At 45.8% G+C, this 26,232-nt stretch overlaps 1 protein-coding gene across 4 annotated transcripts in view; it reads left to right on the forward strand.

Moving 5' to 3' along the window:
• Positions 1-26,232, forward strand: part of smg6 (SMG6 nonsense mediated mRNA decay factor) — a 619,962-nt gene that overhangs the window by 270,894 nt on the left and 322,836 nt on the right. For all 4 annotated transcript variants that reach the window (XM_038814765.1, XM_038814766.1, XM_038814767.1 and 1 more), the window contains one exon: positions 25,472-25,588. In XM_038814765.1, the coding sequence (XP_038670693.1) occupies positions 25,472-25,588 (117 nt within the window). The remainder of the gene's footprint in view (positions 1-25,471; positions 25,589-26,232) is intronic.

The following is a 26,232-nucleotide window of genomic DNA, read 5'->3' on the forward strand; positions in this document are numbered from 1 at the left end:
ATGAACAGGCCAGAGACCAGGAATACTGAGGCAAGTAACTCACCAACTGACTCCCCAAAGCCTCTCCACCCATAAGGCTCAAGTCAGGATTGTGATGGAATCCTCTCCACTTGCCTGGATGACCACCAGCATCCCCACAGACTTTTGGAGGAGCATTTCTGATTTACACTAATCTTTGTGTAAAGACGTACTTCCTGATGCAACTCGTGAACAGGATAGCACTAATGTTAAAGCCAGTGACCTGAAACGTTAACTCTGTTTCTTGCTCCACAGATGATGCCTAACCTGTTGAAGATTTCTAGTATTTTTTGTTTTCTATATTTCAGATTCCAGCATCTGCAGTATTTTTGTTTTTGCATTAATGTTGAAAATTATGCCCTCTTTTATTTCTCAATTCTCCATCAAAGTAAATCATTTTTCTGTATAAAGTCTATCAAATCTGTTTAACATTTTGAACACCTCAATTAGGACTGCCCTGGGTCATCTGTACTCAAAGAAATATTAGCCAAGTTTATGTTGCTGATCCAGCTAATTTAACCCTCAAAGCCCTGGTATTATTCTGACTGTTTTGGAGTAGTTTAAAGAGGTGAAGGGAAGGGTAATGAAAGATCTCTAAATGATCAAACTCCGAGGTAGTTCGAGACTCTTCAGGCAGGGAAGCAGTCTCTTAGTTTCTCCCTTGTTACATTCTCCAAGAATGTTATATGTTTCAGTGAAATACTCAGCAAGTCTGGCAGCACCTGGGAAGAATGAGTTAGCATTAACCTTTAAGGCCGATTTAATCAGAACCAAACAGATTGTGTCTAACCTGCTGAGTGTTTGCAGTATTTTCTGTTTACAAAGGACAATTACCCACCAGCCTGCAATATTCTTCCCATTCGTTGCTGTTGGAACTGGAAATTTTCCAATGTTCCAGTGGAAACGTAGACACGTTCTCATGGTGATCCATTGCCAACTCAACTTCTCCTCTATATGTGATACAGTTAGAGTGCCAGGTAGAAATCTATTACAGGAGCGTGTCATCAGGCGACTGGTGTAGCAAAGATCTTTCAAAAGAACAAGGAAAAGTACAGCACAGGAACAGGCCCTTTGACCCTCCAAGCCTGTAACCTGGTGGTAGAAAGTAAAAACACCCGAAGAAATGAAGCCACAGTTTGGATTTTGCTGACATTCTCCCAGATTTCAACTCTTGCTGCTTTCCATTCCTCCCTCATTTGATCTCTCTGCCTTCTGCATTGATCCTGACCAACCCTATAAGGGGATATAAGCAAGTGAATGAGCTGATGGCTTCATGATTAATGTTGCTTCACTAGAAAGCACTGTTGTGTTTCCTGTTAATTTCTCTGTTTCACTCATTGTTGCCTGGCTGCTTTTTTTTGTTTTAAATATCACAGTCTGGAGTTTAAGCGCAGTGAGAAAATGTAAGTATTTTTCAGTTGTGGGGAATCCGTGGTATAATCATTCCATACTTCCTGTACATGAAGCACAGACATGCACACAACCACAACTGTGGGCCTTGTAGGCTGACTCATCAGGCAATTCAAATTGTAATGCTTCCAATAACATGGGGAGCATGAGAGAATGCAATCATTTTTTAATTGTTCTCACTTTGCATACCGTTTCTGACTCGTTGTCCATACGTGAAGCAAAGACAGTCACAATCTGTAGTGTCTACATTTCCATTCCAGTGCAGATGTGTTGCTGTTGAACTTTGCTGACTGAAGTGAAAGTTGTCATTTTGATTGGCCAGTTACTCATCTGAGACATGTTTTAAGTCTGGTATGCGTGCTGTTACGTGCGGGATACTGCAACGTGACTCTTAACTTTTGATTCAACTGCTCAGTGAAATCCCAATCTTAGTTCCACTTCTGGTAACAATTCGACAAAACAGTTCGCTTGATTGACACCCCCATCCATCACCTTAAACATGCACTCCCTCCACCACCACTGTATCATTACTGCAGTGTGTACCATCTACAGATTGCACTGCAGCAAATCCTAAAGGATTCTTTGACAGCACCTTCAAAACCTGAAACCTCGACCACCTCGAAAAACAAGCACAGCAGAAACATGAGACCACTGCCAACTACAGGATTGTCATACACCAACCTGACTTTCAAATATATCACTGTTCCTTCACTGCCACTGTGTCAAAATCCTGGAACTCCCTCCCCAACAACACTGCAGCCCATTTGGTTAAAGTACACTAGCGGTTCAACAAGGAGATTCCACCACCATTTTCTCAGGGTTTATTGGGGAATGGGAAATTAATACGAGGTCTGTAGTGAGAAAACAGTTAATCTTTCAGGCAGGCTGATGTTTCATCAGAACATTTCCAGCATAATACATAACGGTGGCGTAGCGGCTACCACTGCAGCCTCACCGCAGCAAGGCCCCGGGTTCGAATCCCGGTCCTGGGTCACTATCCGTGTGGAGTTTGCACATTCTCCCCGTGTTTGTGTGGGTTTCGCTCCCATAACCCAAAGATGTGCAGGTGGATTGACCACACTAAATTGATCCTTAATTGAAAAAAAATAAATTAGGTACTCTAAATTTATTTTAAAAAGAACATTTCCAGTGTTTTCGGTTTCATTTCTGATTTCTCACATTCACTATTGCTGTTAGATGGTTAGTAAATACTGACCTTAACCAGCATTGATCAAATAAATCAGAAAGACACAGGCAGTGTGACTGAAAGATTTTGCACTGCCTCTTGGGTTCCCACCTGTCTGATTTCTGTCTGAATGAACTGTCCAGATGGGGTTTCAGCATTAACACAGGGAGCCAAAAGTTGCTGTCAAATCTAGAAATTGATTATTTCTGTGTCTAGAATCATTAGCTTGGAATTATTAGGCTGTGTGGCCTTTTATATTTTGTAAATGCTGAGCTTTCATATTTAGGGTAGTACAGTCTTTGTCAATGTTTATTAACAGGGTAAATATTCTGTCAGCCCATATTTTATTTTCAGTTCCCCCAAGCTCGCGAACCCACCTTCTAAAAATAAGTCTCCCACTATCTCTCAACCTTTATTCTTTCATTCCCTAAATTTCCCATCTGACCTAGCAGATTCGAATAACTGATTCGCACAGATAGGGGTCAGCCTAGAGGCGTCCCTCTAATTAAAATGATGATGGCGGAGTTGCCTCCAAACTTTTAACGTGGCTACTACTACTGAGTTAGACAAATGTTTCTTTGGTATCTCCGGTAACGGAGCTGATACCAGTGCCGCTAGGCTTGCTCCCCCCACCCGAATCTCCAAACCAATCAAGCACCTTCACCCAGTAATAGTATTGAAAGTTTGGCAAGGCCAAGCCACCTAATTGTCTCTCCCTCTGGAGCAACGTCCTCCTGACACTTGGGCCTTACCCGCCCAAGTAAACCCAGTCACCAGACGGTCAATCGCTCTGAAAAATGCCTTGGGTAAGAATATCGGAAGATACTGGAATAAGAATAAAAATCTCGACAGGATGGTTATCTTAACTGATTGGACCCGGCCTGCCAGGGATATTGGGAGACTGTCCTATCTTTCCAAGTCCGCTTTGACCTTTGCCACTAGATTCGTATAATTCAACCTCCGGAGTTTCCCCCAGTCCCTTGCTATCCGAAGACCCAAATACCGAAAATGACTCCCAGGAACCACAAAGTATTTACTCTTTCCTACATTTATCTTGTAACCAGAAACAGCCCCAAAATGCTGCAAGATTCCATAATGGTACCTCCCCCAGAGCAAGCACCGCATCCAACAGTCGTCTCACGTTCGCCGTCAACCTCCGCCCCTTAATGAAACCCATTTGGTCATTCCCCACAACCTCTGGCAGACACCTTAACCAACAGCTTCGCTTCCAGCTTTCACCGGGAGATTGGTCAATATGACCCATGGTCTAAGGGTTCCTTGTTTAGCTCTCTGGAGGGGCTGTTTAGCTCACTGGGCTAAATCGATGGCTTTGAAAGCAGACCAAGGCAAGCCAGCAGCACGGTTCGATTCCCGTAACAGCGGATCCCCGAACAGGCGGCGGAATGTGGCGACTAGGGGCTTTTCACAGTAACTTCATTTGAAGCTTTCTCGTGACAATAAGCGATTTTCATTTTTCATTTCATTTCTTTTTTCAAGAGCGGGGAAATTGAAGCCTGCCTCAGCGTCTGTGGCAAAGCGCTTTTTTCCAAGGTGTCCCTGAGCATCCCTAACAATAGAGGGGCTAATAGGTCTGTGAATTTTTAAATAACATTCCACCTGGAACCCGTCGGGTCCTGGTGCCTTCCCCGACTGTATCAGTTTCATCACCTCTTGATGTCATTCGACTCCAATGGAGCTTCGAGGTCCTCTCGTAACTCCCCCTCCACCTTGGGAAACTCCAACCCACCCAGGAATTCCACCCTATCTTTCCCATCCCTTGGAGGGTCCAACCTTGGTAAAAGGTCTTAAATACTCATTTACCCTCTGATCCGAGACCTGTCCCCGATCCCGTGCCCTAATCTGATAATCCCCCCTCAGCCTCCTGTTTCTTCAGTTGATTTGCCCGGAGCCGACTTGCCTTCTCTCCATATTCGTAAATAGCCCCTTTAGCTCCCCTCCGCTGTTGTACCGCCCAATCTGTAGTGATCAGATTAAACTGCGATTTTCAGCAAAGTATTCGATCGGCCGTGTGCCCTCAATTCTCAGGGTAGATCCACCAGCTTCAGGTTCATGGGCCTGGACCAATTTTCTAATCATCCAGCTTCACTTTGAGGCCCTTGTTCTTGTCTCTGACGATCGCCATTTCAGCCTCCAAGGACTCGAGCCTGTCTTCATGTTGGGATACGGCCTCCTTCACGTTTTCACTTTTTATGCCTGCGTGTCTACCGCTTTAATTGTTTTGTGCAGTTGCTGCCCGACTGGGCCCAAACCGTGGGCAAATTAAGTCTTCAATTCCTGACCGTGTTTCGATAAGCGTTTACCCATTTCTCCACCAAAATGTTTTAGTTCTCTGGCTACCACCCCTGCCATCATGTCGAGGATGATGGGCATGGCCGCTTCCTCCGCCACCTTTGATGCCTCCTTGCTGGGCCTCAACATCGCAATTTTACCCCTCCGCCCCTCGCCAATGTCAATTTCGGCATCTCCCTCTTTACTGCCGATTTAAAAAAACAAATTCCTCTGATTGGGCTGATAAGCCCCAAGTGGCAGAGGCTGTGCGGGAGACACCCGTGATGCGGCCACTATTTCATCCTGCCATACTGGAAGAAAACCTCCTTTTGCATTTTGATAGTTTAATTTTTATTATTGAGTCAGGATTTCCAGTTGAATGAGCAATTTATTTGTGTTCAAAATGGCTTGCAACCAGTGAGTGAATAATTTTTCCTTTTCATATGTGAAGATGGTTGGAGAATTCCCGTGGCAATTGCCTGCTGCTCTAACAGCCAGTAAGATTGTTACTACAGTTTCTTTATACAGAGGGTGAAAGTTATTTCTGATCCTGTGCGTTTAAACAAAACATAAAAATCACAATTTTTGACCTTCCCATAATTGGTCTTGCTTGTTTATCACAACTAAATGAGTCAATTCTATTTTTTGCTACAAGGGATCCTGGATGTTTTACTGACGTTCCGGACCCGGTTCATGTTCTGCATTTTAATTTCATGTTGTGAAAATTGCAAACCAGGGCCTTCAACCACAATCTACAAGACCATTTGTTTGAAATCCCCTAGGTGTCTCCAGGGGGCTCAATTGACATCTTCCGATATCTTCCTGGTGCTAGAACTGAATGCAGTAAATGTTGCATTAGTGAACCAGCCAGAGTATAAAACTATACGAATTATTTCGCCTGTTCCTGTTGTTGCTTAAAACCTGTTACATCTCAAACTTTTCCCAGTTCTGACAAAAGTTCAATAACTTGGGCAGCATGGTGGCACAGTGGTTAGCACTGCCACCTCATGGCACAGAGGTCCCAGGTTCGATCCCGGCTCTGGGTCACTGTCCGTGTGGAGTTTGCACATTCTCCCCGTGTCTGTGTGGGTTTCGCCCCCACAACCCAAAAATGTGCAGAGTAGGTGAATTGGCCACGCTAAATTGCCCCTGAATTGGAAAAAATGAATTGGTACTTTAAATTTATGAAAAAAAATGTTCAATAACTTGAAACGCTCGCTTTCTTCACAGATGCTGCCTCACCGTCTGAGTATTTCTAGCATCATTTGCTTTTATTTTGGATTTCCACCACCTGCAAACTTTGCTTTTGTGCTTAACCGGTTCCATTTCAGAATGCTGCTATGTTTTCGGTGTACAGTGTTCTTGATAACTCTGTCCTCAGGAACAGTGTGTATGCTGGCACATGCATACTTCTGCTGTAACATCATTGTGAGGAGTTGTCACTCGAGTTATATTTTAAAAGTCTGAACCCAAAGTCAGGCCTGACCTGACACCAGAGTGTAGACGAGTGAGATTCACCAGAGAAAAGAATCTCAATCCACTTCACTTTAGAGTCTTATTGAGCCTTCATACCTGGACTTGCACAATGCTGGCATTGCCATTTTCACATTGCTTCAGTGTTAGCTGTTACAGCCCAGTTGTATTTGCTGCATATTTCAGTACAGTTCTTGTAATAAATAAAAAGTAATTGTCTTTAAATTTCTAAACCTGGTGACTAATTATTGGGCAGCAAAGGGCCAAAGACATCGGGCATTTTTCTGAGAATTATTGTTTGTGTTGCGACTCTGGGTCGAGTGAGGCTGGAACTGACTGCGCACTAGTCCAGGGTGTCGTAACAAAACATACCAGTTATTTGATGGGATCACTAATGTCAGATTCACTCGCTGCTTTGTTCACTGTGATTGCATATGGTTGAGGAAGGCCACTTGCTTATCCATTCATACAGTTCTTGCCATTCCCCTGTCCTGCAGTTCCAAAGCAGCAGCTGGTAGCTGTCAAGCGATTGTCTCCACTATCCTACCTGGAGTCCGTTCCAAGTATTGATCACCCTGCATGTGCATAAAAACTTCCTGACATCATCCTAAATTTTCCGGCCTGAACAGTCCTCACTCCTGTTGCACTGTTAGAGATTTTATTTTTTCTGTAACGTTTACTGTATTTTGTCCCTTGATATGGTACTGTCAGTAATGCAAAGTGAGCATTGAGCACCTCGTATTTGACCATGAAAGTGTGCTAAATGATATCAGATATAGGGCAGGTGAAATTAAAATGAATGAAGGCCGATGGCAGAAAAGGACACGTGATTTGTAAAAACATGGAGCTGACCAGTCTTTTGAAGTTACAATCGGGGTTGTCTTCCACCACTGTTAGCATCCAGGAGGATAGGAAGCGGAAACTGGGGAGTTTACTAGTCTGGGCATGAAACAAAGCTTGCTGGAATATTTCTCTGGTATGACATCTCTTAATGGCTGCAGCAATCATAGACAATTAGCTCATGTCTGCCCTTACCCAGTGCTTTACCACAGGCTCTCCACACAGGGAACCCCAGCTGTCTTCGCTCCATTTTAAGTTCCATGTGCAATGACCCTGCTTAAATTCAGCTGAAAAGATGGGACATGGAAATGTATCTTAACATGAAGCAGGAATGAACCGCCATATCCATTATGTTTAGAAATGGAGAAGATTGCTCCTGCTGCATACACGTTACAGAAAGCACAAATACTCAATTAACTGTCAGATTCTGTGTGCTCCTTGTTACGATTGCCCTCAACAATCATTGCTTGCTATTTGGGGAGTGGTAGTTTTTTAAAAAAACAGTTATTTTGCCAGCCTCCGTTGCCTGAATGTCTAATGTACGGTTTAAAAAAAATTCTTGGGCCAGTTGCTGAAGAATGCCCTATTGGCGGAAGTCAGGCCTGCCAGCTGAAGAACAATTGAATAGTGTTATTAGTTTACAGTGAGAGGAGACACACTGGTGAATGATACAGTGCTAATTAGAAAGGCACAACATCCTGCCATGTGTTGGCCCTCTCCGCCTTTGTTTCCTGACCCTCTAGTCAGCCTGCTGACTTTTGTTTCATGTTTTCCCAACTGTACGTCTCACTCCTGAAGAGGCAATGTCTGGTTTGTGAGAACATACAATAACTTTATTCATCCCTTTGATTTGACCACTTGTCTGCTAACCTCATACAAATAATGTAGTTTAAAGATAGTTTTACATAGAGTGCTAAAGGTTAAAGAAACGCATTCTATTTTTCTTGAGGCTGCAGAAAACCTCAAACATAGTATCTATGTTGTCTTGCTAACTCTAAATCACGGACACTATTGTTCTAGTTCAGCTCTGTGCTGTACGGTGCAGCATTCCGTCTCTGCAGTGCCTGTTTTTGCATCACGTGTCAGGAGTTGATGGTGATACAGTTAACAACTATATACTAGAGGGTGTATTTATCAGCCTCCTGCTGATACCAGGTGATGCAGGTTTGTAGCCATTGTTAAAAGGTCATGTATGTGTTCATTTTCACTCTTCAATATCCACAAAGAACAAAGAAAATTTCAGCACAGGAACAGGCCCTTCGGCCCTCCCAGCCTGCGCCGATCCAGATCCTTTATCTAAACCTGTCTCCTATTTCCCGAGGATCTACTTCTCTCTGTTCCCCGCCCGTTCATATATCTGTCTAGATGTCTCTTAAATGATGCTATCGTGCCCGCCTCTACCACCTCTGCTGGCAAAGCGTTCCAGGCACCCACCACCCTCTGCGTAAAAAGCTTTCCACGCATATCTCCCTTAAACTTTCCCCCTCTCACCTTGAAATCGTGACCCCCTTGTAATTGACACCCCCACTCTTGGGAAAAGCTTGTTGCTATCCATCCTGTCCATACCTCTCATAATTTTGTAGACCTCAATCAGGTCCCCCTCAACCTCCGTCTTTCCAACGAAAACAATCTAATCTACTCAACCTTTCTTAATAGATAACACCCTCCATACCAGGCAACATCCTGGTGAACCTCCTCTGCAACCTCTCTAAGGCATCCACATCCTTCTGGTAATGTGGCGACCAAAACTGCACGCAGTATTCCAAATGTGGCCGAACCAAAGTCCTATACAACTGTAACATGACCTGATGACTCTTGTACTCAATACCCCGTCTGATGAAGGCAAGCATGCTGTGTGCCTTCTTGACCACTCTATCGACCTGCGTTGCCACCTTCAGGGTACAATGGACCTGAACTCCCAGATCTCTCTGTATATCAATTTTCCCCAGGACTCTTCCATTGACCATATAGTCCGCTCTTGAATTGGCTCTTCCGAAATGAATCACCTCGCATTTGCCTGGATTGAACTCCATCTGACATTTCTCTGCCCAACTCTCCAATCTATCTATATTTTGCTGTATTCTCTGACAGTCCTCCTCGCTATCTGAAACTCCACCAATCTTAGTGTCATCTGCAAACTTGCTAATCAGACCACTTATACCGTCGTCCAGATCATTTATGTATATCACAAACAACAGTGGTGCGAACATGGATCCCTGTGGAACACCACTAGTTACCTTTCTCCATTTTGAGACACTCCCTTCCATCACTACTCTCTGTCTCCTGTTGCCCAACCAGTTCTTTATCCATCTAGCTAGTACACCCTGAACCCCATGCGACTTCACTTTTTCCATCAACCTGCCATGGGAAACTTTATCAAACGCCTTACTGAAGTCCATGTATATGACATCTACAGCCCTTCCCTCATCAATTAATTTTGTCACTTCCTCAAAGAATTCTATTAGGTTTGTAAGACATGACCTTCCCTGCACAAAACCATGTTGCCTATCACTGATAAGTCTATTTTCTTCCAAATGTGAATAGATCCTATCCCTCCGTATCTTCTCCAACAGTTTGTCTACCACTGACGTCAAGTTCACAGGTCTATAATTCCCTGGATTATCCCTGCTACCCTTCTTAAACAAAGGGACATCATTAGCAATTCTCCAGTCCTCTGGGAACTCACCCGTGCTCAAGGATGCTGTAAAGATATCTGTTAAGGCCCCAGCTATTTCATCCCTCGCTTCCCTCAGTAACCTGGGATAGATCCCATCCGGACCTGGGGACTTGTCCACCTTAATGCCTTTTAGAATACCCAAAACTTCCCCCCAATGCCGACTTGACCTAGAGTATTTAAACATCCAACCCTAACCTCAACATCCGTCATGTCCCTCTCCTTGGTGAATTCTGATGCAAAGTACTCATTAAGACTCTCACCCATTACCTCTGACTCCACGCATAAATTCCCTCTTTTGTCTTTGAGTGGGCCAATCCTTTCTCTAGTTACCCTCTTGATCCTTATATACGAAGAAAAGGCTTTGGGATTTTCCTTAACCCTGTTCGCCAAAGATATTTCATGACCCCTTTTCATGACCCCTCCATCAGTTTTAAGTCGCCTAGATCTTATGTACGCTTCCTTTTTCATCTTAGCTAGTCTCACAATTCCACCCATCATCCATGGTTCCCTAATCTTGCCATTTATATCCCTCGTTTTCACAGGGCCATGTCTGTCTTGCACTGTAATCAACCTTTCCTTAAAAGACTCCCACATTTCAAATATGGATTTACCCTTAAACAGCTGTTCCCAATCCACATTCCCTAGCTCCTGCTGAATTTTGTTATACTTGGCTTTTCCCCAATTTAGCACTCTTCCTTTAGGACCACTCTTGTCTTTGTCCATGAGTATTCTAAAACTTAGGGAATTGTGATGGTTATTCCCAAAGTAATCACCGACTGAAACTTCAACCACCTGGCCGGGATCATTCCCCAATACCAGGTCCAGTATGGCCCCTTCCCGAGTTGGACTCTTTACATACTGCTCTTAAAAAAAAAAAAACACTCCTGGATGCTCTTTACAAATTCTGCTCCATCTACACCTCCAACACTACATGAGTCCCATTCAATGTTGGGGAAGTTAAAATCTCCCATCACGACCACCCTATTGCTGCTACATTTTTCTATAATCTGCCCACATATTTGTACCTCTACTTTACGCTCGCTTTTGGGAGGCCTGTAGTAAAGTCCCAACAACGTTACTGCCCCCTTCCTATTTCTTAGCTCTACCCATATTGCCTTAGTGCTCGAATCCTCCATAGTGCCCTCCTTAATCACAGCTGTGATATCATCCCTGACCAGTAATGCAACTCCTCCACCCCTTTTACCTCCCTCTCTATCCCTCCTGAAGCATGTATACCCTGGGATATTCAGTTGCCAGTCCTGCCCTTCCCTCAACTAAGTCTCAGTAATACCAATAACATCATATTCCCAGGTACTAATCCAAGCCCTAAGTTCATCTGCCTTACCTGCTACATTTCTTGCATTAAAACAAATGCACCTCAGACCACCTGTCCCTTTGCGTTCATCATCTCTTCCGTGTCTACTCTTCCCCTTAATCACATTGAGTTTATTATCTAGTACCTTACTGGCTTTAGTTGCTGCCTCTTTACTGACCTCTAACTTTCTAATCAGGTTCCCATCCACCTGCCACATTAGTTTAAAACCTCCCCAACAGTGTTAGCAAAACCACCCCCTAGGACATTGGTTCCAGTCCTGCCCAGGTGTAGACCATCCGATTTATAATGGTTCCACCGCCCCCAGAACCGGTTCCAATGTCCCAAAAATCTGAACCCCTCCCTCCTGCACCATCTCTCAAGCCACGTATTCATTCTGACTATTCTTGAATTTCTACTCTGACTGTCTTGTGGCACTGGTAGCAATCCTGAGATTACTACCTTTGAGGTCCTACTTTTTAACTTATCTCCTAACTCCCTAAATTCCGATTGTAGGACGTCATCCCATTGCTTACCTATATCGTTGGTGCCTATATGCACCCCGCCAACTGGCTGTTCACCCTCCACGTTCAGTATGTCTCAATGTCTCCAACTCTGCCTCTGCAAGATGATCATTTGAAAGTGAGATCTTCCCTTCTGCAACTCTTCCTCCCACTGTGCACTTTTTCACTAACATCTCTAATGCTCCATCAGGCTCCTCTGAACTTCTCTTCAATGGAGATGGTTGGTTTCAGTTTGCATTTCCCTCAAGTAGAGATCTGATTTTTTTTAAAACTCTGAATATTTCTGAACATAGAGTTGAAAATGAAATGTTCAGTTGTTTCACTGGTCAGGTCCAGACTAGACTTGCTCTTAATGAATCTGTGACAGTGTTCAAATTTTCCCCCCATAAACGTTGGATTGATTACCCTATTTTTCTGCTTCCCTGCTGTTGAGTTGACTACTCCCTTTAACAGCATGAAGTTTAATTAGTTCCTCCACTGTCACTGGGTCAAAATCCCAGAACCCCCTTCCTAACAGCTCTGTGGATGTACCTTCAGCACGTGGACTGTAGACGTTCGAGATTGCAGCTGGCCACCACCTTCTCAAGGGCAGTTCAGGATGGGCGATAAATGCTGGCAAAACCAGCAACACCCTCATCCTGTAAATGAATAAAACCAAATTGTATTTTAGAGAGATGTGTGTTTCTGAAATCTATTTCTGCCAGGAGAGTGGTTGTGCCATGACGTAGCCGAATTGATCTGAATTCTAATCATGCCCAAACTGGCGGAATTCTGTCCAGGCTTTCAGGTCCCCATGTGAATGTGTTTGAGGCAGTCTCCATCTCTATCCAAGTGAAGGTGTGCACGTAGTGCATAAACAACCCTAGTATGGTCATACATTGGCAAAGAAGCAACTTGATGAGGTTGTACAGAAAATAAATTCCCACAAATATTAGAATGTTTTGAGCTTTAGTGAAAGTAATTCAGGTAATGGTAGATTTGCTCTTTCCTTTCCATGCTCTGCCTAACCCTTTCACAGTACCTTCAGTGTTTAATGTAAGCCTACTTGCGACAATAAAGATTATTATTAAGATTATTATTATTAACTGTGTGTACTGAGGAGCAACAAAGTGTTGGAAAACTGTAGCATTCTCCAGCAATAAATTACTCAGTTTGAAAAACACGAGGTCCCCACCTACTCCCTTTATTTCTCCTTACTTGTCTTTAAGTTGTGATGTACAGTTTTAATTCTATCCCAGATATACCCATTGGGCAGACGCAGCATGGGTTCATAAAGGGCAGGTAGTGCCTAACTAATTTAGTGGAATTTTTTGAGGACATTACCAGTGCAGTAGATAACGGGGAGCCAATGGATGTGGTATATCTAGATTTCCAGAAAGCCTTTGACAAGGTGCCACACAAAAGGTTGCTGCATAAGATAAAGATGCATGGCATTAAGGGTAAAGTAATAGCATGGATAGAGGATTGGTCAATTAATAGAAAGCAAAGAGTGGGCATTAATGGGTGTTTCTCTGGTTGGCAATCAGTAGCATGTGGTGTCCCTCAGGGATCCGTGTTGGGCCCACAGTTGTTCACAATTTACATCGATGATTTGGAGTTGGGGACCAAGGGCAATATGTTCAAGTTTGCAGATGACACTAAGATGAGTGGTAAAGCGAAAAGTGCAGAGGATACTGGAAGTCTGCAGAGGGATTTGGATAGGTTAAGTGAATGGGCGAGGGTCTGGCAGATGGAATACAATTTTGACAAATGTGAGGTTATCCATTTTGGTAGGAATAACAGCAAAAGGGATTATTATTTAAATGATAAAATATTAAAACATGCTGTGCAGAGAGACCTGGGTGTGCTAGTGCATGAGTCGCAAAAAGTTGGTTTACAGGTGTAACAGGTGATTAAGAAAGCAAATGGAATTTTGTCCTTCATTGCTAGAGGGATGGTGTTTAAGACTACGGAGGTTATGCTGCAATTGTATAAGGTGTTAGTGAGGCCACACCTGGAGTATTGTGTTCAGTTTTGGTCTCCTTCCCTGAGAAAGGACGTACTGGCGCTGGAGGGTGTGCAGAGGAGATTCACTGAGTTAATCCCAGAACTGAAGGGGTTGGATTACGAGGAGAGGTTGCGTAGACTGGGACTGTACTCATTGGAATTTAGAAGGATGTGCCCACTTATGCCCACTTCTGCTTTGACAGCTTCAGATTTCTGGCTGCACGCATCCTTTCACCGTGGACTGAAGACCTTCCAAGATCTTCTCTCAACCTTGCCTGGGGTTTCTGTGGGCTCTCTGCTTCCTTAAACCCTATCTGGAAAAGTCCCTATTATCACCACATCTACCTCGGCCAGACTGCAGTTTTCTCATCCTGAGCAGCCTCTTATATTACTTCAACTTGTTCTGGACGCCTGGTCAGATCCCTACTGTAGCTAAGATGCTGGACCAGACCAGCAACGTTTTTAAGTTTTAAGGTGCTGTGGAGAGATCGATTTATTCCAGGAGGGATAACATAAGAAATAGTGTGTGGTTATTTTATAAACAAACTTTATTGAAGTTATTAAACAACAATATTTGAACTACTTCAACCGTAACAATAACCGATTACATGCAGTTTCTTAACCCTGACACATGAGTTCCTATTAGCAACCCTTCAAATGAACATGCAGCTCTCATTCCACTTATACAGAGAGGCAAAGGTGATACTTGTATTTATTAAGTACTATTTATGTCTTAATGACGTTCCCTCGGAACCCTTTACAAACACCTGTCTCTGAAATAGCTTTTCATGACCTCTCTGGCTTTTCAAATCCTTCTCCCCACCTGTTCAAAACAGATTCTTTCCCTCCCTGTCTGAGCTCCACCCAGCTCCTCAAACAATGATTCTTTCCTGGCGTTACCTTGGCTGTTCGATTTCCAGGTTTATATAAAAGAACAGAGCCATGCTATTGATTTGCAACTAACCTCCCATTGACAGACAAAAAGGCCATCAGACTCTGTAATGGGCTCATAGCTGGTCAGACACGGGTGTCCCGAAGAACAATAGATCTGGGGCATCCTGTGTATTCCCTCCCACTAACGGCTTTCTGTATGAATCGGACAATGTAACTCAGGCCAGGTGTGAGCTTATTCCTTTGACTCCTTGCTAGCACTTTTTTCTTTCCTTCCTTCCAGGCTGTTTAACTCCTAAATTGCCTGCTACATCTTTGATCCCATTTCTGTATTCTTGCTCTCTCTTTTCTTCCACACCCCCAACTCTCACCTCATAACTTCCATCTATCCCTGTACCTCCTTCCTCTCCTCCCCTCCTGTTCTCTGCCTTTCCATCCCTCCCTCCCCATCCCCTTCCTCGCTACCTCTCCCCCTCACCTAGTCTGCAGCTGAGGTGAGCAGTGGAAACGCTATAAAGGCATGTTAAAAGATCCCGTACCAATCTCATTTCAACTCTGACACCAGGTGGAGGCAGCCAAAGTCAGGGCATGATGGCAACATGTCTACTGGTTCATTTGAGACGTGACATTGTGAACTTTGTCTCCAAAGCACCCTGCCTTGGCTGGCTTTTGATGTGGTAAGTGGGGAGTGTTTGTGCATCAAGGATCCAGTTCTTCTCCCATCACCACACCCACAACAACTGAGCCTCATTGACTCAGAGCAAGATTCTGTTACCATACACATGGAAACACAGTTCATTTAGTGATGAACTGTTCTTTACTTGCCCTGCAGGGTTTAATGTTCCTGCAGTAGTATCTATGATGCACACTGCTGTGCATCTGACACTTTTGTGCAATGATTGATGAAAGAAATTGTGATCTGTTCAGTTTTGTTCCTGTGGGGTCCACCTGTGTGTCAGTTTGGTATGAGAACTGGAAAAGCAGCCCCTCCCTGACTCCCTGCTGGTGTGGGTCTAGTGCAATCATGCTCATACTTGCACTTAAAATCCATTGTAGTGCATCTTCAAGTTAACTTCTAGGTGATATATTTCTTGGAGGTGGGTGGCCAATTACTAATGATCGTACTTCAACCCTCCAAAGTGTAATGATGAAGTACAGGGTCTGCCCATTAACACCATTGGGAGACTGTGGCCAACTGTATCTCCACCTTCTGTGAATCCAGTACGCAATGAGTTCTTGCTTAAGATGCTTTTTTTACTCTGCAAACATTTCCAGCATCCTTGTTCTCTCCTTGTGGCCCAGGTGCCTCATTGTTGGTATTGGTTCTGTTGTATTCCTGTGTAATCCCTCCAAAGCCTAATTGTCCCAATGTGTCAAAGAAGCCAGGAGTGCCCAGCCCCATACCAGCTTGTGTTAATCGTCTGGTCATAGTCTACCCTGTAGCGATGTATCCTTTTGTTATTGAGAACACACACTGTGCTTATGACTTCAATTACTCTGTGACCCCTCTGGTGTGCTATTCTATTGTTCATCTTGTGTTTGCACTGTTTCATTCTCTTCTTTATTCTCATTACATTGCCCCGAATTTGACATATGGAACTTGTCAGCCTAACCTACCCAGATCCACAGCAGTTCAAACAGCCCAAAGTACCCAGATCCACAACAGTGTCAAACTACCCAAACAGCCCAAACTACCCAGATCCACAGTCAAACAGCCCAACCTACCTAGATCCACAGCATCAAAAAGCCCAACCTACCCAGATCCGCAGCAGTCAAACAGCCCAACCTATCCAGATCCACAGCATCAAACAGCCCAATCTACCCAGATCCGCAGCAGTCAAACAGCCCAACCTACCCAGATCCGCAGCAAACAGCCCAACCTACCCAGATCCGCAGCAGTCAAACAGCCCAACCTACCCAGATCCACAGCAGTCAAACAGCCCAACCTACCCAGATCCACAGCAGTCAAACAGCCCAACCTATCCAGATCCACAGCAGTCAAACAGCCCAACCTACCCAGATCCACAGCAGTCAAACAGCCCAACCTACCCAGATCCACTGCATCAAACAGCCCAACCTACCCAGATCCACAGCAGTCAAACAGCCCAACCTACCCAGATCCACAGCAGTCAAACAGCCCAACCTACCCAGATCCACAGCAGTGTCCAACATAATAATGTTGAGCTCAATAGGGAAAATGCACCTTGAAAATATCAGTGGGATTACACAAAGTCATAATGAATTTCTGAAAGGGAAATCATGTTTGACAAACATTGCAGTTTTTTGAAGATGTAACTAGTAGAATAGATACGGGTAAACCAGTGGATATGGTGCATTTGGATTTTCAGAAAACTTTTGATAAATCTCCACAGAGGTTAGTGTTCAAAATTAAAGCAGATGGGATTGGAGGTAATATATTGGCATGGATTATGAATTGGTTAGAAGACAGGACAGCGAGTCGGAATAAATAGGTATTTTTCGAGTGGCGGGTGGTGACCCGTGGATTCCCATAGGGGTCGGTACTTGGGGCCCCCAGATATTCACAATATACATAAGAACATAAGGGGCGGGATTCTCCCAAAGGGGCCGGAGTGTAAACGGGAGTGTTTTACTTCGGCGCCCGTTCCGGGACCCCATTCTGCGGCCACAGGGGGCTTGGGCGCCGCTCCAGCTGCCAATCCCGGCCTGAACCCGGCGCCGCGGGGTAGGCGCATGTGCAGTTGGGCCGGCGCTAACTCGCGCACGCGCAATGGCCTTCTTCCCCGCGGCGGCCCCGACGCCAAATCACATAGAATTTACAGTGCAGAAGGAGACCACTCGGCCCATCGAGTCTGCACCGGCTCTTGGAAGAGCACCCTAGTTTTCTTTAAATATTTCTTTATTCTCCTTTTTTCACATTTTTGTCCCAAATTTACACCCACCAACAATAATCAGTAACAAATATGTCAATCCCCATATCAATAACAGCGATCCCATCCTCCCACCAAACCCAAAACATTCACCCACATGTTCACATAAACAAATGACAAAAAGGAATCAGGAATCACCCATAGTCATCATTAACACCCATCGCCCCCCCCCCCCCCTCCCCCCAAACTAATGTTCGGTGTTATCCAGTTCTCGAAAGTGCATAATGAATAACGCCATGAATTGCTGAACCCCTCCATCATAGATTATCATAGAATTTACAGTGCAGGAGGCCATCCGGCCCATCGAGTCTGCACCGGCTCCCGGAAAGAGCACCCTACCCAAGGTCAACACCTCCACCCTATCCCCATATACCAGTAACCCCACCCAACACTAAGGGCAATTTTGGACACAAAGGACAGTTTAGCATGGCCAATCCACCTAACCTGCACATTTTTGGACTGTGGGAGGAAACCGGAGCACCCGGAGGAAACCCACGCAGACACGGGGAGAACGTGCAGACTCCGCACAGACAGTGACCCAAGCAGGAATCGAACCTGGGACCCTGGAGCTGTGAAGCGATTGTGCTATCCACAGTGCTACCGTGCTGCCCCTCAGTTCAAATTTGACCTTCTCAAGAGTCAAGAATTCCAGCAGGTCCCCCCGCCACGCCAGGGCACAGGGTTGAGACGTTGGTCTCCACCCTAACAGGATCCGTCTTCAGGCGATCAACGAGGCGAAGGCTATAACATCTTCCTTCGCACCCGTTTCCAACCTCGGCTGGTCCGACACCCCGAATATAGCCTCCCAAGGGCCCAGGTCCAGTTTCACGTGCGCCACTTTAGAGCTTAGCCTAAAAACCTCCTTCCAGTAATCCTCCAGCTTTGGATAGGACGAAAACATGTGAACGTGGTTTGCGGGCCCCTCCCACCCCCCACAATACACTGATGTCTTGCTGGGCATTTCAGAGGGTAGATAAGAGTTAATCACATTGCTGTGGATCTGGAGTCACATATCGGCAAGACCAGATAAGGATGGCAGATTTCCTTCCCGAAAGGTCATTAGTGTTAATGACATTGGGAGAGACAGGAGTGGAACCATGCCAAGGCAGTTGATGGGAAGGAGGAGGTATGGAGGAGGAGGATGGAACTATGAGCTAATCAAGAAACATTGTGTTCATAGCAAGAAATGATGGTACTGGCAACTAATGAGGGCACCTCCCATACCACGGGCAGGAAACAGATTGAAGGAATTCAAAGGGGGAGTAATGAAAGAGAGGAACATGTGGAGCTGGATGGCAACATTCCAGGATCTTGGAGGGCATGGGGAGGCCAAAGACAGGGTGGGAAATGGAGACTGCAGTAAAATTCAGAGATCTTTTTTGTGGAAAGGTTGGGAGAGGAGAGAGCCATTGGTTTTGTCTGAGAATGTTGAATTAGGAGGGGGCTGTGATGGAAAGGGATAAGCTTCATAACAGCCTGGGTGATGGGGGAGAAATCTTCCAAATCTTCATCAGGCGAAGCATTTCTGGAAATGTCTGTAGAAATTGTCAATATCCTCAATTCAGTCTAAGATTTTGGTTGGTGACTTCCAGTGGCGGCCATGGTCTGATCGGCTGTACATGGGGTAGCTCCTGCCTGGGGGCATTGGCTTTGGTCCCTTTTACCTGATTAATGAGGGCGTTTGATGGATCAAGTGTGAGGAGAGGGGAAGGTGATTGTTACTCCTCCGAATTGGAATGACTACGTGATATCAAACATGGTTAAAGTTGGCAAGAGCCCTGAGCCAGGAATTGAAGGAGACCCCTGGTGCAGCCCAAGGTGGGAAGATGGCGGAGGGAGAAAGGTCGTTGTCGACGGTAAAACTGTCTGTGGAGCAATTGATGATAAGGACGAATTTCGGCAGTAACTTAAGGAGATGTAGGGACACTGGTCGAGGGCGATTGAGGGGGCCGCAGGACCTCTTTGGGACCTTCGATCCGGTGGAGAAGCGCTTGGAAGTGGAAGGGGCAATGATCCAGTAATGTCTGACCAGAGAGACTGGATTGTGTACTGGGCACAGTGATAGCCATCCTCATTGTCTGTGTGGTCACTGTGTGGAGTTTGCACATTCTCCCCATGCCTGCGTGGGTCTCACCCCCACAACCCAAAGATGTGCAGGGGAGGTGGATTGGCCATGCTAAATTGCCCCTTAATTGGAAAAAAATAATTGTGTACTCTAAATTACAATAAAAAGAGAATGCCATCCTGGGGATGTCTGAAAGGTGCTGTTTGCGAGGATGGATGACCAAGAGAATCGGCCTCGGCTGCAAAATCTTCATATTGTGGGCCTGCCAGAGGGCAAGGAACGAGTGCCATGGGCTATGTCGCAAAGATGTTTGAGATGTTGATGGAGGAGATGGTTATCGACAAGGTCCCAGAGGTGGCCCCTGCCCTCAGATCCTTTAAGCAGAAGCCGAGGACTAGGGAGCTGCAATGGACGTTTCAGGACAAAAAAGATCTTGAGGTGGGCTAAGGCGAGTCGGGACTGCGGGTGGAAGGCAATTGGATACGGATATATCAGGACATCGGTGCCAACCTGGCCAAGAGACAGGTGGGATTTAATAAGTCTAAGTCAGTATTTTTTCAGCCCGGCCTAACTTTGGGTAACTTTCGAGGGTCAGGGATGTTACTACTTTTTTTAAAATTTAGAATACCCAATTAATTTTTTCCAATTAAGGGGCAATTTAGCGTGGCCAATCCACCGATCGGGTTGTGGGGGTGACACCCACGCAAACACGGGGAGAATGTGCAAACTGCACATGGACAGTGACCCAGAGCCGGGATCGAGCCTGGGACCTCGACGCCGTGAGGCAGCAGGGCTAACCACTGCGCCACTGTGCTGCCCCAGGAATATTATTTCTTGATGCCGGAGGAGGTGAATTACTTCATTAGGGAGCACTGGTTTGGGGAGGACAGAGTGCGGGACCTTTGCACCGCCTGTACGTTTGGGAGAGATCTGTGCTTTCTGCACCTTTTGTACCCTTTTGTATTTTGTGTACTTTTTGTACCTCTTCTACACTGTTGTGCCTTTTTGTACGTGTTGTACACGTACAGGGAATGGATATGGGGGTAGGTGGGGATGAGGCGGTTCAATTGGAACTGGGGGGGGTGGGTAATTTGGAAACTGCAGGTGGGATCCTTTGTCTGGGCCTCCAGGTGGGGGGTGCCACGCTAGCAGGAGACAGCAGTGAACCAGACTGATTCCTGGGATGGCGGGACTGATGTATGAGGGAGGGATTGAATCGTTTAGGATTGTATTCGCTGCAGTTCAGATGGGAGGGGATCTCATAGAAACCTATAAAATTCTAACAGGACTGGACAGGGGAGATGCAGGAAGGTTGTTCCCGATGGTGGACGTGTCCAGAACCAGGGGTCTAGATTTGGTGCTTTTGGCAGATAGGGAATTTTGTGAAAAGATGCTACTGGCGATTAAGAATTACATTGAGCTTAATCAAAACGGGGAGGTCTCTGCAGCCGCATTCTGGGAGGGCTTGAAGGCGGTGGTTCTGGGGGAAATTATTTTGTTTCTGGCCCATAGGGTTAGGGTTGAGAGGGAGAAGAGGCAGAGGTTGTTCGAAGGCAAAGTAAACTTGGATCTGAAGCACTCGGTGCCCCCAACTAGGGAGTGGCTGTTGGAAAGGGAGAAGCTGCAGGGTCAGTTTGATTTGTTGGCCACAGGGAAGGCAGTGCATCAGTTATGCCGGCTACGAGCGGTGCAGTACGAGTCCAGAGAGAAGGTGAGCTGCCTGCTCACCTATCAGCTGGGACAGCAGCAGGAGAAATTAATTGAAGTGTTTGAGGCCTTTTGTAGAGGGTTGTACATTGCTGGGCCTAGTGGAGAGGAAGCACATATGGCTTTTGGATGGGTAGGCGTTCCCGGAGATGGAGGAGGGGAAGCGGCATGCATTGGAGGAGCCACGGGGGTGTGCATTGGCATGATGCAGTCGGGCAAGGCGCCATGGCCGGAGATGGAGGAGGGGAAGCGGCAGGCATTGGAGGAGCCACGGGGGTGTGCATTGGCATGATGCAGTTGGGCAAGGCGCCATGGCCGGAAGGCTTTCCGGCAGAAGTTTATTTTTTTACTTTATTTTTCAAAAATTCTTTCTTTTCGAGTTAAGGAGCAATTTAGCGTGGCCAATCTACCTACCCTGCACATCTTTGGGTTGTGGGGGTGAGACCCACGCAGACATGGTGAGAATGTGCAAACTCCACGCGGACAGTGACCCAGAGCCGGGATCAAACCCGGATCCTCAGCGCTGTGAGGCTGCAGCACTAACCCCATGGCCAGCATGCCACCCTCGGCGAAATTTTATAAACAGTTATCGGCGCAGTAGGCTCCCCGCGTTTTGAGTATGTTTAAAGAGGCGGTGGAGAGGGAGCAGATGCCTGTCTCGCTGGCGTTGGTGTCTATTTCTCTGATTATGAAAAAGAACAAGGACTTGATGGAGTCCTTGTTCTCCATCAAGGTCTGATAGGCCCATCTCACTTTTAAACACGGATGTGAAAATATTGGCTAAGCTTTGTTTTTTTAAAATAAATTTAGAGTACCCAATTATTTTTCCAATTAAGGGGCAATTTAGCGTGGCCAATCCACCTACTCTGCACATCTTTTTGGGTTGTGGGGGTGAAACCCACGCAGACACAGGGAGAATATGTAAACTCCACACGGACAGTGACCCAGGGCCGGGATTCGAACCCAGGTCCTCAGCGCCGTGAGGCAGCAATGCTAAGGCTAAGCTTTGTTGAGGAAGTTGGAGGATGTGTGCCGGATGTGGTCTCAGAGGATCGGATGGGATTCGTGAAGGGGGTGGCAGCTCTCTAGTAGTATTAGGGGCTATTGAATGTGGTTATGACCCCTTCGTGGTGGGGGGCGGGGTGGAGTCTCACACACAGATGCCTGAGGTTAATATAAAGATGGGCGGGGGGGGGAGAGACAGGTGCCTGAGGTTAGTGTACCGATGGATGCGAAGAAGGCTTTTGACCTGGTGGAGTGGCGGTACCTGTTTGGAGTCCTTGAGAGGTTTGGGTTTGGCCTTGGTAACCAGGTTTGTGACCTGGTTACGGCTATTGTACACGTTCCCTGGGGCGAATGTGAGAACGAATGACACAAATTTGGGGTATTTTGGGCTGTATAGGGCGACAAGACAGGGATGCCAGTTGTCCCCATTGCTGTTCACGTTGGCGATCGTGCTCCGAGCCTCATATGAGTGGCAGGAGATTGAGTAGGGGGTAGAGAGCACAGGGTGTCTCTGTGCTGATGATTTATTGTTGTGTGTGGCGAAGCCACTGGAATGAATGGGCTGAATTATCGACTTATTGGAGATGTTTGGGGCCTTTTCTGGGTATAAATTGAATGTCGAGAAAAGTGAGACCTTCCTGCTGAATGCTCTCGGGCAGAATGTGAGTTTGGGGGCCCTACCATTTAAGGTGGCTGGGGTTAGATTCCGGTTTTTATGGATTCAGGTGGTGCATATCTGGGCCACCAGGCAGAAGTGAAACCTACCGGGTCAGATAGAGGGTATGGGGGGGAATTCAAAAGATGGGACACCCTTCATCTGATAATCGGCAGGGAGGGTACAGGTGGTCAAGATGAATGTGTCGCCGAGGTTCTTGTTTATTTTTCAGTCCCTCCCAATTTCTCTTCCCAAGGCCTTTTCTCGAAGGCTGGAAAAACTGGTTTTGGGGTTTGTTTGGACAGGCAGGAATCCGAGGGTTAGTTGGGCAAAGAAAGGGATTTTTGGGAGGGGGGGGGGGAGAGGGGGGGTTCTGGTGCTCTCTAACCTGCTGCATTATTATTGGGCAGCATATGCCAAGAAGATGAGACGGTGGTGGGGAAGGGGGTTCGGACTGGGTCCCCCTGGAGGAGGAATCTTGTTGGGGGACGAGTTTGCGGGCTCTAGCGACAGCCTGTTGCCTTTTTCCTCAGGGAAGTATACGAGCAGCACAGTGGTGGCTTCTTTCAGATCTGGAATCAGTATGGTGGCACTTTAAATTAGGGCATATGTCACTATTACCCCCATTGTGTGGAAACCATAGGTTTACATCTGGGGCGATGTATGGAAGATGGTGGGAGGAAGGGAAGGAACGGGTTATGGAACTGTTTGCTGAGGGTAAGTTTGCGAGGTTGGAGGTAGTGAGAGGGAGGTTTGAGTTGCCGAGGGGGAGTGAGTTTAGATATTGGCAGGTGAGGGATTTTGATCGGAAGGAGCTGCCCTCGTTGCCTCGGCTGGCAGACTGTACGCTGTTGGAGACGCTGTTGGTCTGGGATGAGCTGGGTAAGGGATGATTGGGGATATCTATGGGTGGCTGGGAGAGAAGGGGTCAGCCCTAGTGGAAGGGATGAAGTGAAAGTGGGAGGAAGAGTTGGGGATCAGAATGGGATGGGGAATTTGGAGCGAGATAATGCACCAAATTAACTCAACTTCCTCAGTTGAGCCGTATACAGTTTAAGGTGGTACATCGGATTTATATTACTCGAGCCCGGATGAGGAGGTTCTTCCAGGGAGGATGTGTGCGAGAGGTGGGCAGATGAACACGTTCACATATTCTAGGGTGTGTAAAGTTGGGTAGCTTCTGGGGGGGCGGTGTTTGACATTCTGTCAGAGATTGTGGGGGTAAGGATGACGCCGGACCCTATGGTGGTGATTTTTGGGGAGCCGGAGACACCGGGGCTGCAGAAGGGAAGGGGGGCGATGTGGTGACCTTCTCCTCCCTGATTGCCCGACGACGGATACTATGGAGTTGGAGGTCGGCTGTGCTGCTGGGAAATGAGGCATGGTTGGGAAATCTGTATGAATTTCTTCGGCTGGAGAAGGTAAAGTTAGTCCTCGGGGTTGGAGGAGGATTTTACGTGCGTTGGAGGCCGTTTCTGTCTGTGTTTGAGGAATTGTTCATTGAGGGGGGAATTCAAAGGGGGAAAATCAAACTACATGTGTTTTGTTTATTTTGTGCTATGTTGACGTGTTTGGAATAAAATATGTTGGGGGGGGAAAAAAAGATTTTAGTTGGTTGATTTGAAAATGGTCAGTTATAACATGTCTCAAGGCATAAATCACAGCTTTTGTTATTTAGCAAGCATTGGTTTTCAGTCTGGAAACTGCTGCCTAACCTGGAACATAAGGAAAAAGCATTGGGAAAGGTTGGAACTGGGGACCAAATCCAGGGCTAAGGTTCAGACCATTGTTGCATTCTAACTTGAACTAATTTCTGACTAACTTCATCAGCTCTCATCATTTTGACCAAATTAACCGATTTGCTGAAGCACTATCAGAAATCGGGATAAGGTTCCCACTGTTTCCATGATCAAGGGATCAGTAAAGCTATATTTATAAACGTTGTTTACATTCTGCTTTAAAATCCCTGCAACCTTAATCTCCTGTCAAATAAAAACAGAAAATGCTGGAAATACACAAGGTCCTTGAGCATGTAAAGGAGAAAAAGCAGGTTAACATTTTAGCTAGAACCTTTCATCAAACCTGGAAATATTAATACATATATAGTATATATATGATGCATAAAGAAATAGTGCCTCATGTCAACTGTTTTTGAGGAAAACTGTGTGAACATGTCACTGGTTGTGGCCAGATAATAGCACAGAAAAATATTTTGAAACGGGGCTGGTTTAGCTCACTGGACTAAATCGATGGCTTTGAAAGCAGGCCAGTAGCACGGTTCAATTACCGTACCAGCCTCCCCGGACAGGCGCCGGAATGTGGCGACTAGGGGCTTTTCACAGTAACTTCATTGAAGCCTACTCGTGACAATAAGCGATTTTCATTTAATTTCATATCCCGGTGAAGGTAAAAGTTTTCCAAGTCATTGAAAAAGGAGCTTGCTTAGTACTGTGAGTGACTAGCTATTTGGATTTTCTGAATATAAACCTGATGTTTGTTCTATTTCTCCTCTGTCATGTATTAGATTCTGGTACAGAGAACTGCCGATCAGTGACACAGGAGCATGCCACGGCACTGGGACTGGGGATATTTGGCTTGCTAGTGGAACGTTGCATTGAACAGTTAAAGGAAGCTGCTCGAGGCAAGTATCAATGTCTGTACCTGTGGAATGTTCCTTCTGGGACTGATTGGAAGAAAGAAGAGCCAGTGTCTCTGCTCTACGTAACACTGTTTGAAGTGTGACGTATTTCTTTCAAGGTGAAATAAGCACATATGATACACCCCCTTTAATGGGGTTGTGCTCTGTTGTTTACAAACTGCTAATGCTTTTATCACTATCTAGCTCCTGTGCTTAGTGATTTGCTAAATACTGTAGTGTGCAGTGTTTTTGACATGTGTTTCCATATTCAGCCAAAAGACTTCAGGCTACAATGGCTCAACAGGCCAACCAGGGGTAGAAAGACTGCTCACTTAGTGCTGTGAGTCTGAGTGGCAAAGCATAGGTTTTGCACTGTAATTCCACCCAAACCCTGGCCCCAGTCTTTGTCGTATATTCCATGGATATGCCAAGTGAAGATAGAATCATAGAGCACAGAAAGGAGACCTTTCTGTCCATTGTGTCTTTGCTGCTTCTATGAAAGAGTTATCCTACTCCCACTTTCCCAATAGCTCAGCATAAAGTTTCCATCACAAATATATGACCAATTCTGGTTCTTTGGGAAGTTATCATAATTTTTGTTCTCTGGTTACTGACACTCCTGCCAAAAGAAAATAGGTTCTTCTTAA

The sequence above is a fragment of the Scyliorhinus canicula genome, chromosome 12 (assembly GCF_902713615.1).
Source record: "Scyliorhinus canicula chromosome 12, sScyCan1.1, whole genome shotgun sequence".
Lineage (NCBI taxonomy): Eukaryota > Metazoa > Chordata > Chondrichthyes > Carcharhiniformes > Scyliorhinidae > Scyliorhinus > Scyliorhinus canicula.